The 12980-nt window shown below is 42.5% G+C and overlaps 1 protein-coding gene across 1 annotated transcript; it reads right to left on the reverse strand.

Moving 5' to 3' along the window:
- Nucleotides 1-2790: 2790 nt before the first annotated feature.
- Nucleotides 2791-11485, reverse strand: CUNH17orf64 (chromosome unknown C17orf64 homolog). Its single transcript, XM_006016127.1, has 6 exons — nucleotides 11438-11485; nucleotides 10795-10923; nucleotides 9583-9758; nucleotides 8069-8168; nucleotides 4322-4506; nucleotides 2791-2953 (listed from the first exon to the last, which is right to left on the reverse strand). The coding sequence occupies exons 1-6, from the start codon at nucleotides 11483-11485 to the stop codon at nucleotides 2803-2805; spliced, it is 789 nt and encodes a 262-aa protein (XP_006016189.1). The 3' UTR covers nucleotides 2791-2802.
- Between the last annotated feature and the right edge of the window lie 1495 nt (nucleotides 11486-12980).

Consider the following 12980-nt stretch of genomic DNA (forward strand, 5'->3'; position numbering starts at 1 on the left):
TTTGTGTTCTAGGGTTTCAGTGTTTGAGACGGATGATGCACTTCCAAGGTGGATCAAAAAGAGATTTTGTTTTTAAAACTTGCATCTGTATTTCGGTAGCAGAGTTAGAATCCGGTAGCCGCTGTTCATGTACAGGGAGACGGGCTCTGCTCTGAAGAGCTTACACAATTGTCTTAGCTCTTTCACGGACTTGCCAGGACAGCTTCTGCAAGTCCTGTTCATCTCTGCATGTCTTGCAATCCCCTTTGTGTCACTGGGATCTCCTGGGCTGAAGGGGAATCCAAGTTTTAACTTTTTTGTAATGTTAGTATAGCTTTTTGAGATGAATGAATGATGTAAACTCCATTAATCATTTATTTGACTGCATTAAACATATTTTCCCAATTCCTTCTGCTTTCTCCGAGGAAAGGTTGACATTTTGGAAGGATTATAAAAGCATAGCCAGCAGCTGAAGATTTAGTGAAGAGGAAGCTACTGGCATACATAGGTAGGCAGGAAGAAACAACTAAAAGGCTGATTGGGTGGATAAGGCTATTTTGTTGATCATACTATAGACTATGAGGAGTTTACGCTGTTATGGTGTTTGGCTGGCTTCTAACAAATGTCCCTGCTCTTCCTGGGCAGAACAGCTGTGCCAAACACCGTGCAGCAATAACGTAATGCTCTTGTGGATGCAGGGTGCCACAGCTGGTATGTGGACAAGATCTGTCTATGATCGACTTCTCCAAAGCAAGGTTGAGTTAAAGTTATAAGGGCCAGGAAATATGAAGGGAGCCTGTACTTTCATTAACTGCCTGTATGCGTATACAGGTATTTTGCAGATAAAAATGGTTCTTGGGCTATTATTTCTATACTTCTCACTTATTCATTCATACACTAAAATGTACTTTAAAGGGAAATAGCAAGAAGAGCAATTTGGAGAAATATGCTCCTTCCATCTAACATGTATAAATATCTAAGATGGATACTGTTCATGGATACATGTTGGGAATACAAATCTCTGAATTCTTGGTTGGCCACCAGATGTCACTGCCGTGATGCTACATCCTGCAGAAACGGTTATTTATTTGAATTAACATTACCCAAAAGTAACAAGAATATTGCAGCCTTTTTGCCTGACTTCATACATTCCTGTGATAGCTTACCTGTAAATATAAAACTACCCTTAGGTTCTGCTTGCAGCTCTTTCACTCATTATACTCCATGTTGTGCATTCATATATATATATATATTTTTTTTTTTTTAATCTGTGAAACCATTTCAGTTAATGTTGAAACTATTTACAGTGTTTCCACAAATCCCTGGTGCTGATTTTTATATACAAAGAAGAGAAAGTTGAGTTGAGAAATGGATGCATCCAAGTTTAGATCTCTTGCAGTTGTCCAGCTGTTTTTAATACTATCAGTGTTGGCCAACTCCCCAAAACCTGAAGAGAGAAAGTAAAAAAAAAAAACCTGGTAGGGAGTCTTGCTGGTAGGCCATCACTTTAACTGATATAACCCCCACGTTTACTAGATAATTCTTAGAATAAAACTCCTCGACTGTGCAGCCTTTAACCGTGTTCAACATTATTTTAAGCAAGTATGACGTTTTTAGGGCACATAGCATTTTTCTGATGTGATTACATCCAACATTAAGCCTGATGCACAGTTTTTGTAACAGAAGTGCTGAAATATTTCCAACTGAAGGTTAACTCTCCAGGAAAAAAACAAAATTTCCAACACAGTTATTCTAGGAAAATTCATCACGTTCTGCCAAGCCATTTCTGCTTCACACAGATGGCTTATTTTCACTGGAATCCCTTTTAATTGAATTTATAGCTGGATATTACATGTCTGCTTTATCTGCTGTTCTATATAGTGAAATCTAGAGAAAGATGTAGCAAAACCTCTTCCGGTAGAGGCGTCGTGCAGCCTCAGTTAAGCTCTCTCTGCTCCAACCCCCTGGCCGTGCTACTTTTCCATTTCACAGGGGCATCGGGAGGAGGAGAGAAGAGGGGGGGACAAGCAAGCATGTTGATTGCCTGGCCATGGTGAATCTAAGCTGCTTGGTCTGTGAAGACAATGGAGAGGCTCCTCTTGACTTCAGTGGACACTATACAGCTGTACATGTGCCTGTAGCCAGTAAAACCATCTCAAGCCTTTATATAGTATAGCTCTTTCGCTCTAGAGTATAATTCTGTTAAAAGTAACTTAGCCGTCCTCTACTGAACAGCAGTAGAAAACAGGACTGCAAATTAATCATGGGCTAGTGGATGGCAGCAGTGATATCTCCAGAGAATGCTGTTGTTGGCTGATGACCATTATTTGCCCGGTGGAGCTGGAAATAGCAGACATGTGCAGATGTTTTGATTTTTGCATCAAACCTATGCTTTTGGAAATGCCTCTCTTCCCCATGATGGTTCTGTTCTAGACCTGGTCAGGATGGCTGCAGGCCATATGGAGGGTTGGAAACATGCACATGTGTAAATCTGGATGGGTGACAGACCCTGCTCGCGTTAGAAGAAAGAAGGAAAGGTACGGTGTACCCACTATACGTTTCTCTACTAACTAGTTGCTTCGAAAATATTAGATGCTGTGGTGCTATAAATGTAAATGCTGTTTTCCAATAAGCATGATTAAAACAAGATATTTCAATTGGTGTGTGATACAGCTGTTACGAACACCAAAGTATTTATAGATAAGCCCATGTCATCTGAAATGTTATAAGCATTCTTTAATTTTTCTAAGATCCAGCTTTGGTAGCTACTGGTTGCTATGTGACTCTGAATCCCTGGGAGCTTTTGTGTTTGTTGTGTTTTCTTTACTTTTTAAAGAAGTTCGGGTTGTAGGGAAGATCTCGTGGTTTCTGTGGCACTGTATCTCTGGGGGTTTTGTCCAAGGTGCTTGCTCTAGTGGTTCTGTAGATATCAGCTGCTCGCTTTCTGTTGCTGTTTGAAGATGTCTGACAGCAGCTAAAAAAGATCCATAAAATAACTCCTATAAGAAAGGAGGGTAGTGTGCTCTAGCCAACAAAGGAAATTAAAGTGGATTATGCCCCTAGCCACCAAGTCACAAAATGAGACCCGTATATTTTGGAGCCCTTCATTAGATGGTTCCATTCCTTATTGTAGCCAATTCTACGCATTACAAAAATTTAGAGATCTCAACCCATGAAACAGATGATGCCAGTCGTAAGTAATGACTGCTGACAGCTGATTTCAAGTGGAGAGCAATTTCAAATTCTTGGCATGCTTGGTTAAATATTCATTGAAACTGTACTTTGTATTTATAGAGCTTTCCATCTCCAATGTACTTCACAGCTATATGTGACCCAAACAGCTGTCTTGAGAGAAGGAGAAACTACACAGAGAAGGGCGTCTCTATATTACAAACTGAGTCAGCTGGTCTCTGGTTCTTTTGCCCTGTGCTGGTTCTCTAGATGATGCTCCCTGCCTGGTTCATACATATTTTCATCTTTTAAGCACTTTTTTTATTTGCATCTTCTTCCACTGCTGTGCTCTGCTGACAGTATCTCAGTTGTGTTCTCCTGCACTGGCTCTTTTTCAGAGGGTGGTGCTCCATAAGGCGAATGGAGGACAGTTGAGGGAGATGGCGGGGGAAAGAATAAAAGCAGGAGGAAGGGTAGGTAGTATGCAGGTGAAAGAATGAGGGAAGAGGGGACGTCTGCAGAACTGATTGCAAGATCCTAACACCTTGAAAATAACTGTGTGGTATCAATTCCCAACACCCCCTATCCCCCCCAACTCCCTAAAAAACTCGGGTTTGCTACAGGCAAGTAGCGCAGAGGTAGGAAGGAATCCTCCCTTCTCCCTCTTCGGGTAGGTCTGCAGTAGCAGTGTCCCTGGAGCGAACCGCTTTCTGATTAACTTGAATCAGCTGGCAGGTTTGTGCATCCTGGTCTGGACGTTCCTGGAATGTGTATACTCTGGCACGCACATTGTTAGCTTCCTCCTAATCTGAGCCTCAGAGCAAACCACATATGCTTTCAGACCATCTAGCTTAGCGTGGGCAGACCAGCTTAACTATTCAATTGGCGATGTAGACAAATGCTCAGCCACAGGGCTGGCGAGCGGCTATCTCCTCCCTCGCTAGCACTGTCTTGTGGTGCATAAGTCCCTGTCGGTATTGTCCTCATCCCCATACTTATTTTTTCACTAGGAAAAAAAAAATGGTGTATGTTCTGCTTCCTAATATTGCATCTTGTGAGTGTTTCCACTATTGACTGTCTTGTTCATCCACACCTGAGTTGTCAGAGATGCTGTGCTTGGTGCATATTTTGTGTGCTATCGGCTATTACTAGTGTCCTGTTGCTGCAGTACCTCTTTGTTATGCTTGCTGCCTCTTGGTCACCGTGTAGGCTGGTTTGTGGCGACTCTGACTCAGTCCGACTCTCTTGCATGTTGTTTTCATCTCTGTGGAGTCCCCATGCGTCATACAGCTTCAGCAATGTGGCGTTTTCAGGAAGTGGATCTGAGTCGGGGTTTTCTGAACTACAGTATAACTTCTTTAAAACAGAACAAAATGTCATATACCGTGTCAAGGTGCTATTTAAAATGACCAACTATAATGTGCCATCTCATTGCAGGGAAACTCTCATGGCTAACTCTAGTCCTGTTTTTCAAAGCAAGTTAGATGAGATGCTTCTAAGAGTGAGATTCGGGGTTTAAGGCAGGGGTTAGCAAGGTTTTTGGGCAGAGTGCCAAGAGCACCCACCACTTCAACTTGCAAAATGTTGGGACGGATGGTGCGGGAGCCACAAAGGGCCTGACCCTTGTGGCCATACAGCCTGGCCCAATCCCAGCCATCCACCCAGAGGCATGCATGCCAAGCAAAATGTCTTTGAGTGCTACACTTTGGCACCCATGCTGGGGATTGCCTACCCCTGGTTTAAGGTGTAGTTCACTTTCCTTCATGAAACTCCTCACTGAGCCCTACTCTGGGAGTTAGGCTCCCTGTTGTATAGATCAGAACCTGGATTTTTGAAGTTGAGGGGAAAAGTAGGGGGATCTGAAAAAAAATAAAAATAAATGGAGCTTTACTTTAGCATACAATTCCCTGGCCCTCTGCAAGGAACCCATTTTCTTTCCAAACATAAAAGCCTTAGTAAGCTAAAAGATCAAAACTACTTTGCTAACTGCCAAGTTGCTTCTGTGACTCCGTTTTTGTACATCTGGATCCTATCTATCCCAGGACCCAAAATGCGTGGATCCTGATTTAAATCCAGAAATGCTCTGAGGATACACATTACAAGGAAGTAATGTAATCTTTCATAGAGAGAAACTGCACATGAGCTGCTCAGTTTGCTTTGCTGCATTGCCTGGGCCACGTTCACTACGAGCTCAGGCAAATGCGCTTGCACATATCAGTGCGGTTTCACCCATCGTTCTGCAAAAAAAACCCAACACTGGTACTTGAATCTCTGATGCCACCAGGTGTCACTGTGGGATTATGGTGGTTTCTATATGCAGAAGCGCTCCGCTGATCGGCTACGTGCAGACGTCTAAGGCCGTGCACCACGTAAAAGTTCTATCGAACTCAACAGCCATCGAACCAATAAAAATGGACAGCAATGTAATAACAGTGTTATGTAGGAACGACTCGTAAAACCTCGTCAATTAAACTATTTTGAGCCGTCCTATAAAGTTTTGCATCGAGCCCTTATTCCAGGGCTGTCGGGCGTCACAATGCTTAACATCTTAAAGCCCCAGATCCTGGAATCAAGTGTTTCGATGAGAGTTGTGCCCACCATTTAAAGTGTTACGCCCTGAGGTTTGCAGGAGGGGCCCAGCCTGTGCTGTGAAACCCGGTCCACACTGCATCGGAAAGCAAAAACGAACTAAAAGGAATAGCCATCTTGCAACTGGATCTATTTTGTGTTGACTTATCTCCCCCGCTCGGTTTGTACACAGCCTCACTGAGACTGCTGCCTGGGGCTGGGGTTATGCAAAGAAATCTTTGCATTTTAGTGTTTGTGCTAAATGTGATTTTGTTTCTAATGATGCTTTACATTTGCTTGATATTCTTCGTGGATGTATTAATTTAAAACTCATAATTTAAAATTCAGCCAGCTAACTCTGTCTGGCTGAATTGAGACGGGTACGTTTTTAAGCAGGGCTGAATGTGTCAGCAGTCATGGCACGTAATGGATCAGAAACGGGAATCTTGGTTTTTGACCTAGAAGAAGCGTGATGAGTAAGTTTGGCTGGCTGTTCTGATAGCCTCCCTGATCAAATGAAACTCATAAAGATATCAAATTAACATGCTGACAACCTCAAGCACTTGCTAATTACAATATTGGTTTTGCATATTTATGCTCGCTCGTCTAAATAATGAGTTGTTTCCAAATAATCTATTTATGTTTTGTAGAGAGTGTGATGATGATGATGATACCGCTCTGATCTGCAGACTGTTGTTGATGGTGTAGCAGGGGTTTGAAATCTACCACTGTTCTCCGTACACACAAAGGGTAAAGATGCTTTTCTCCCACTTGTCCTACATAACAAAGGGTGTCTGTCAGCCATTATATAATGACTGGTTTGTCACTTTGTCTATTTGGAAACAGTCTACTCTTATAGAAGCTTGCCACATCCTGTATAAATATAAATACCATGTACTTTCTTGCACCATACTTGTCAGCATAGCTGCCACTGGAGTCCCTTCCTGTGGCATAACTAACCCCAGTAATGTATTGTTCTTTCCTTTATCTTCTCTCTCGGAAAAGAATGTGTGCAGGAGAGTTTCTGGTTTTAAGTGGGTATTTTATTTTAACACACCCATGACTATGGTTGTTAAGAAAAGCAGGTTAAAGAAATGTGCTTTGCAGTTGGAGCAGGAGTTGATGTGGTTTGTGATGGATGTTAGCTACCGGTGGAGTTAGTTGTGCAGCTGTTGACCAGCCCCTGAGAAAACGGTCTCCTGGTCCGCTACACCGATGACTTCACTGATTGTGGAGAGTCGGTTGCGCCAGGTGAATAAAGATCCTAGATCTGGTCTCGATTCCAGACCCCTGGGGAGCATTTAACGACTCTAATGCTAGTTACAAGGCTACTGCCTCGTACAGTGGTTCTTAACTTTATTTGCCACAGTGGGCCACACTTGCAGCTCTCAATGTGTTGTGGGCTGCACCCACGCAACTTACTTCCTGTGTATCCATTTAAAAAACGTTTTAATGGGATATCACATGGGCCGCAGCAGTGTTGCTGACTGGGCCACAGGTTGGGAACCACTTGTTTAGCACATCTAAGAGCAGTTTGATTTAATTTTTCATCCTTTGAAGGTCTCAGTTTGGAGTCATTTTATTCTTTTGCAGATTAAGAACATAAAGAAATATCTGGCAGACACTGGTCACTTTGTGTTCTGAATGGGAATGAAATGGCTCTAGACCTACGGCTTCAACTCTCGTTTCACTCCTTCCCCTTTCCAGATACAAGGTGAGCAAGGCTCTCTTTCCAACAGGAAACAAACAATCGTGTGCCCCCCCAAAAGTTGAGCAAGATCAAGGCACTAAACATTTTTGAACCTGAGTGTCTTATTTTCTTTAATGCCCAGGGAAAACACAAATCTGAGTCTCTTAATTCTGTTTTAAAAGCAATGCAGCAGTACACTTCTTTGGACCATTCACTTCTGAATTACTCTAAGTTATTCAGCCTATGACCAAGATGTGTATTTATGTTGGTCTATGAATGCCTGTAAATTGATTAACACTTTGGAGTCCAATGTGTCTGAAGCAATGTCTTGGTTCCATTTCTCTGGCAAGAATTAATATAGCTGGGGCTAGGCTATTGGATTGTGTTGGGGAGCTGAGATTTTATTTGAATTCAAAGATTATTTCAACATTTTTAAACCCTTGGGACACTGGATGATGTGAAATGCTTGCATGTCCTAGGATGAAATCCTGACCCTATGGAACTCCATTGGAGTTAGGCCAGTGAGACCAGGATTTCTCCCCAACTTTTATCTAAGTCATAGAAGACGTCTGCATGGCGTAGATATCTCTTCAAACGGGTAATGCAGGAAAAACAAGATGCATGTCCCTCTTTACTCCCCTACTGATGCATGGTTCTTACCAGAAACTTAGCCATTTGGTTGTTCTTACTGTATTTGTATAGCTTACGCAGCTGTTTTGCATCAAGCTCTGAGAAAAGAGACACGAATCTCCACAGCATCCTAGAGGAAGGAATAGTTGAGTGAAGGAACATGCTTGAATGCAAAATATTCCACCCCCACCTCTTTAGCATTATTTAGTAAGAATTTCTATCTGCCTCTTCTATACTTCTTCATATAGGATTTTTAAACAATTTTGTAAGCTTATAAACTGCAGAGCATGGTTCCTCACAACAAATGGGATGGGTCATTCTTTAGTTCCAGGCCAAGCAGAAACACATGCATCTGATAGATCTCCAAGTCAGTATGTCCAGCATTACTCTTGAGGCCCTTCCTTATTCCAATAAACCAGCCTCCCCGTTGCCTATAACTCTTCTAAAAGAGAAAATATTATTGCCATGAAGCTCATTCAGCCATCGCAGACTGGGGTTGCTTCTGGTAATGCTAGGCGTTGTTATACCATGGTTTATATTCGCCTTTCGTATAATGCCATTGAATTAAGTCGCACATTGCTATGTAGATCCTGTATCGCTGGAGTTACTACCAGTGATGAAGCCAGGCCATTTGACTGGATGGACTTCATAAGGTAAATAAACCTTCGATTAAGCACTTCTGGATAGTATGGTAGGCTTGCTTATATCGGAAATACCCTACGTATATGAATACCATATATAAATTAAGTATTATTACTTTTACAACTATTGCATTCATTGACCCTCATACATGCAGGGCAAGTCTAGGCTGCTCTCAGCTTATCCTAGCCTGAGTGACAGCAACTGTGTTGTACAGCAAAGCTCAAATCACACGTCCACACCAGCACAGCACACTCTCCTATGTGGTATCACGACTTCTGAGGACATATCCCATGGCTTTTTTGCACTGTGGTAACTTCTCTTTCAACTCCAGGCACATGAGGGATTTTCTGCACTGGAAAACTAGTGGTGCTCAAGGTGTGTCGGCTTGTCACTGTGCTGAGGAGCTGGCTGTGTTAACAAACGACAAGTTGTGCTTGATTGAGTTTTGGCCTACGTCCCTGACGAGGCCAGTCCACCCAAGTTAAATGTACCAACACACTCAAGGTTAGGGGATTTTGTGTGTAGACAGGACTCAAGTTATGATTCACGGTACTTTTGCACTGGAGAAAAACCCAGTGACTCATCCATGAGGTCAACCAAAGAGGCTTGCCAAAATTAGGCATTTTTAAGAGTTGACATGTACCCACAGGTCTCCGTGGAAGAAAATTCTGGGGGCTAAGCATCTAAGAGCTGATTTAAAGTGATCACCCAACATTAGCGTAGGCTTCTGGAAGTGTGAAGCTAAGTGACATCCAAATGGCCCTGGTATGTTGGACTTAGTGAGGGCCATAATCCCATTCGCACAGCTGTCAGTGTTGCACTTAAACCTTTGACCCGACCTTCCACATAAAGGGATATTACTCCAAGTGTATCATCATTGATGCATTAAAGAATTATCTTACGTTTCCCAGTGTTTGAGTTCCCAGGATTTGCAGTAATGTTGAAGGAACATATTGATGTGATCCCCAAGTATGGTCAAGCTTTTCTTAGTGTACTTGAGTTTTTTGTCTTTGGGGAGATCCTGAGGCAAATCCAGTTTGCGAAGAGATTTCTTAAAGGGTCTCAGGAACTCCTTGCACTGGGAAAAATACAGAGCTTGATGAGACAAAATGCAGGTTTATTACTCGAAATTCAATGACTGACAGCAGCTGTTTAAATTCCCTTTATAAAATAAACTCGCTTACGTTTTCTGCTCAAAACGCATCTAATGCTTGTTATAGTTAGGAAATATCATTGGGACAATGTTAGGAGTTGCTTTAATTGTTCTGTATGGTGGAGCCCCGTAAGCTCAATTGTGCGTTCTCAGAATGCATTTTAAATTCCACAAGTCAGTCTTGCCTGTCAGGAATTATAAGGGGAAGGATTGGAGGATTTGCAGAGGAGAGGAAATTACCCTTTGCTATAAGTCAAAGTCTAAATTCTAATTTAAAATATACCTCATCCCATGTACCTGTGCCCTGCTCTGCCCCAGAAACATTGACTTGTGTCTTCCAGTAAATATTGAACAAGAATCTATGGCCACAGAGCAGCTGCTTTGAATCTGCAAAGCGGTAAGTCCACCATCAGTCTTATCAGTTGTTATATATAGTTATCACCATTTTTGTACCATATAAATAGCCTTATTGAAGGAAAACATCATCAAAACTGTCCAGTAATTGTGAGCGCTCTTTTTTTGGGGGGTATCCAACTTCAAACGTGAGGGTTAGGCCTTAGTGTTATGTATCCACAACTCTAGTAGAAATGGGTGAAGCTGCAGATATTTAGCATTTTTGGAAAAAATCAAGGCCCCAAGTTGTTAAATTTGAACATCTGGAATCTGGGTCAGAAGAAGGTAGCGGGCTTTTCAGAAAATATAGATCTAAACGACTTGCCCAAAGCTACAAAGTAAGTAATTGTCAGAGACGTGACTAGAAATGTGTTAAAAGAGAGACTTAGTAAATGAATAGTTGGGGGAAAGATGATGAGAAGACAAACATTTGCAGCACACAGAAGGAAGTTTGTATTTTTTTTTGTTCCTTCTCCTTCAGATTTCTGCAGCTGTTTCCTCTCTCTATAAGGAAGGGATAAGAGAGGTCCTTTGCATTTCTACAGCTAAATTCTATTTAATATCTCACAATTTTAAAGGAGTCTTGATCAAGGCCATCTGTGTAGTGGATGAGGGGGTGTCCAAGTGGTGCTATACTTGACTTGCACTTTGAAGAGGTTGCCTCATTCCCGTTGCTGAGTAAATACTCTTCCTCCGTCTACAAATGACCAAACTACCATGTTAGTCCTTTGAAGTACATGAGTTCTGCAACTATGGTTAATTGATGCCTACAGTAAATGCTAGCACAAAGCTGAGAATTTGAATAAGGAACTATTCCTGCCTCCGTCAAAAGCATTTAGGGTGGGGTTTTCGGTGGTATCGTGGGAGCTGGGCACCTGACTTCCTTAACTGAAAAGCCAGCCTGCGTTGGATACAAAGGACATTTCATAGATAATATTATTTGTCCCGTATTACACTAACCAAATAGGAATGGGAATTCAACTATTAAATAGAAATCCCCGATTACAAACAATAGATTGCGATAAGCCCTGGCCCCTTCCACTGAAGTCAAACAAGTCTTTTGGCAACGTCAGAGGACTCTCGATTTTATAGTGACTTTTTTCCCCTAGCGTTTCCACTTTACGCCTCTAGCCAGCCATATCATACCCACTTTGGTACTTTGACTTTCCCATATCTATTTCCTACCGGGTGTGCCCTTCTTCAAGACTCACCTTCTCCACTCGGCAAAGCCTTTCTCCTCCACTCTCTGAGGCCTCCATTCTGGCTAAGGAGGGATGAGAAAGTTGCTCGGTGGCCAGCACTTCAGCCTGCGGGCATTTGAATCCAAACCTGCTTGTGTGACATCACCTCTGAAGCGTGTTGATTCCATATTCTATGGCTGTGCTTCGTTTGAGTCCTCTCCGAAGCCTCAAGGAGCAGAGGCGTCCTGCTTGACTATAGACCAGCTGCCCATTCTAGAAAAGGAGATGCACTCTTTACGGTTATGAAAATGAAATTGTGCCCCAGTTAATGGGAAAGAAAATCACAGAATCATAGAAAACGAGGGCTGGAAGGGACCTCAGGAGGTCACATCTAGTCCAGCCCCCTGCTCCAAGCAGGACCAGCCCCAAATACATCATCCCAGCCAAGGCTTTGTCTACCCAAGTCTTAGAAACCTCCAAGGGTGGAGATTCTGTAACCTCTCTGTGTAGCCTGTTTCCGTGTTTTACTACCCTGCTAGTCGGAAAGTTCTTCCTAATATCCAACCTAAACTTCCCTGGCTGCAACTTGAGACCGTTGCTCCTTGTTGTGTTATCTGCCACCACTGAGAACAGCCCGGCTCCATCCTCTTTGTGGCCACCTTTCAAGTAGATGAAGGCTGCAATCAAATCCCCCCTCAGTTTTTAGAATCGTAGAAAAATGAGGGTTGGAAGGGATCTCGGGAGGTCACGTCTAGTCCAACCGCCTGCTCAAAGCAGGACCAGCCCCAACTACATCATTCGTCATACTAAATAAGTCCAGTTCCCTCCACTTCTCCTCATATAAGTCAGGTGGCCCAAATGTTAAAGTTAACGTTGCTTGTTAATATATTCAGTATTGTTGGTGACACAATTACATGTTGTTAAGTGAATTTGCAGTCTTGGGACCCACTGGATAATGTATTGAGTGGGTCAATACAAAGTGCAAAGAGTGCTAATTAGAGATTTGGTTGATCTTATTTTGATGTTTCTAGCCGAAGGAGTGAGACTAAAAAATCAGACAGCCTTGAGTTTCTGTGCAACGATGACTGAAGAACTTAACTTGGTTGGTTGGTTGGGGGGGAAGGAGGAAAGAGGGGAGTTGTCACAGGATACGAAGCTCGGAGAGGTCACAAATGTTCGGGTGTTGGTATAAGTTGCTAACACTGGAATTTGCAAAGGAGTCAAACTCCCAACTCCCCCCTGAAATGGGATGGCATCGGTGCCTCCCACTCGTACTCCGTGGAAAATCCTAATTAGTCCATTTCAGTCATTTTCCACATCTGATATTACAGACACTCTCCTTCAAAAAGAATACATTGTACTTGTCAGGAGATGGTTGGAAAGGCTTTGTGCAAAAGGGTTTTTTAGAAATTACTTTGAGAATAAATAATTTATTTTTTTTAACAAAGGAAAATTGATCTAATCGGTCGCAGTCTGACCAGCCAAATGATCATAATGTCCTGTCCCCTTGTACGTTTAAGCTAATTGTTTGTTGCAATTCAGCTCTGCTCCCATGCCAGGTTGTTCCTATCAC

This window comes from Alligator sinensis, unplaced genomic scaffold (genome assembly GCF_000455745.1).
Source record: "Alligator sinensis unplaced genomic scaffold, ASM45574v1 scaffold118_1, whole genome shotgun sequence".
NCBI lineage: Eukaryota > Metazoa > Chordata > Crocodylia > Alligatoridae > Alligator > Alligator sinensis.

What these genes read in the sequence shown, in the direction of transcription:
- CUNH17orf64 (XM_006016127.1), bottom strand. Translation starts at nt 11,485, where the DNA reads ATGGAGGCCTCAGAGAGTGGAGGAGAAAGGCTTTGCCGAGTGGAGAAG. An exon ending in ACCAAATGGCTAAGTTTCTG is followed by an intron (nt 4,507 to 8,068) that starts GTAAGAACCATG and finishes TCTGTTTTAAAG; the next exon opens with AAGTTATACTGTAGTTCAGA. An exon ending in GCAGCAAGCATAACAAAGAG is followed by an intron (nt 2,954 to 4,321) that starts GTACTGCAGCAA and finishes GATCTTTTTTAG; the next exon opens with CTGCTGTCAGACATCTTCAA.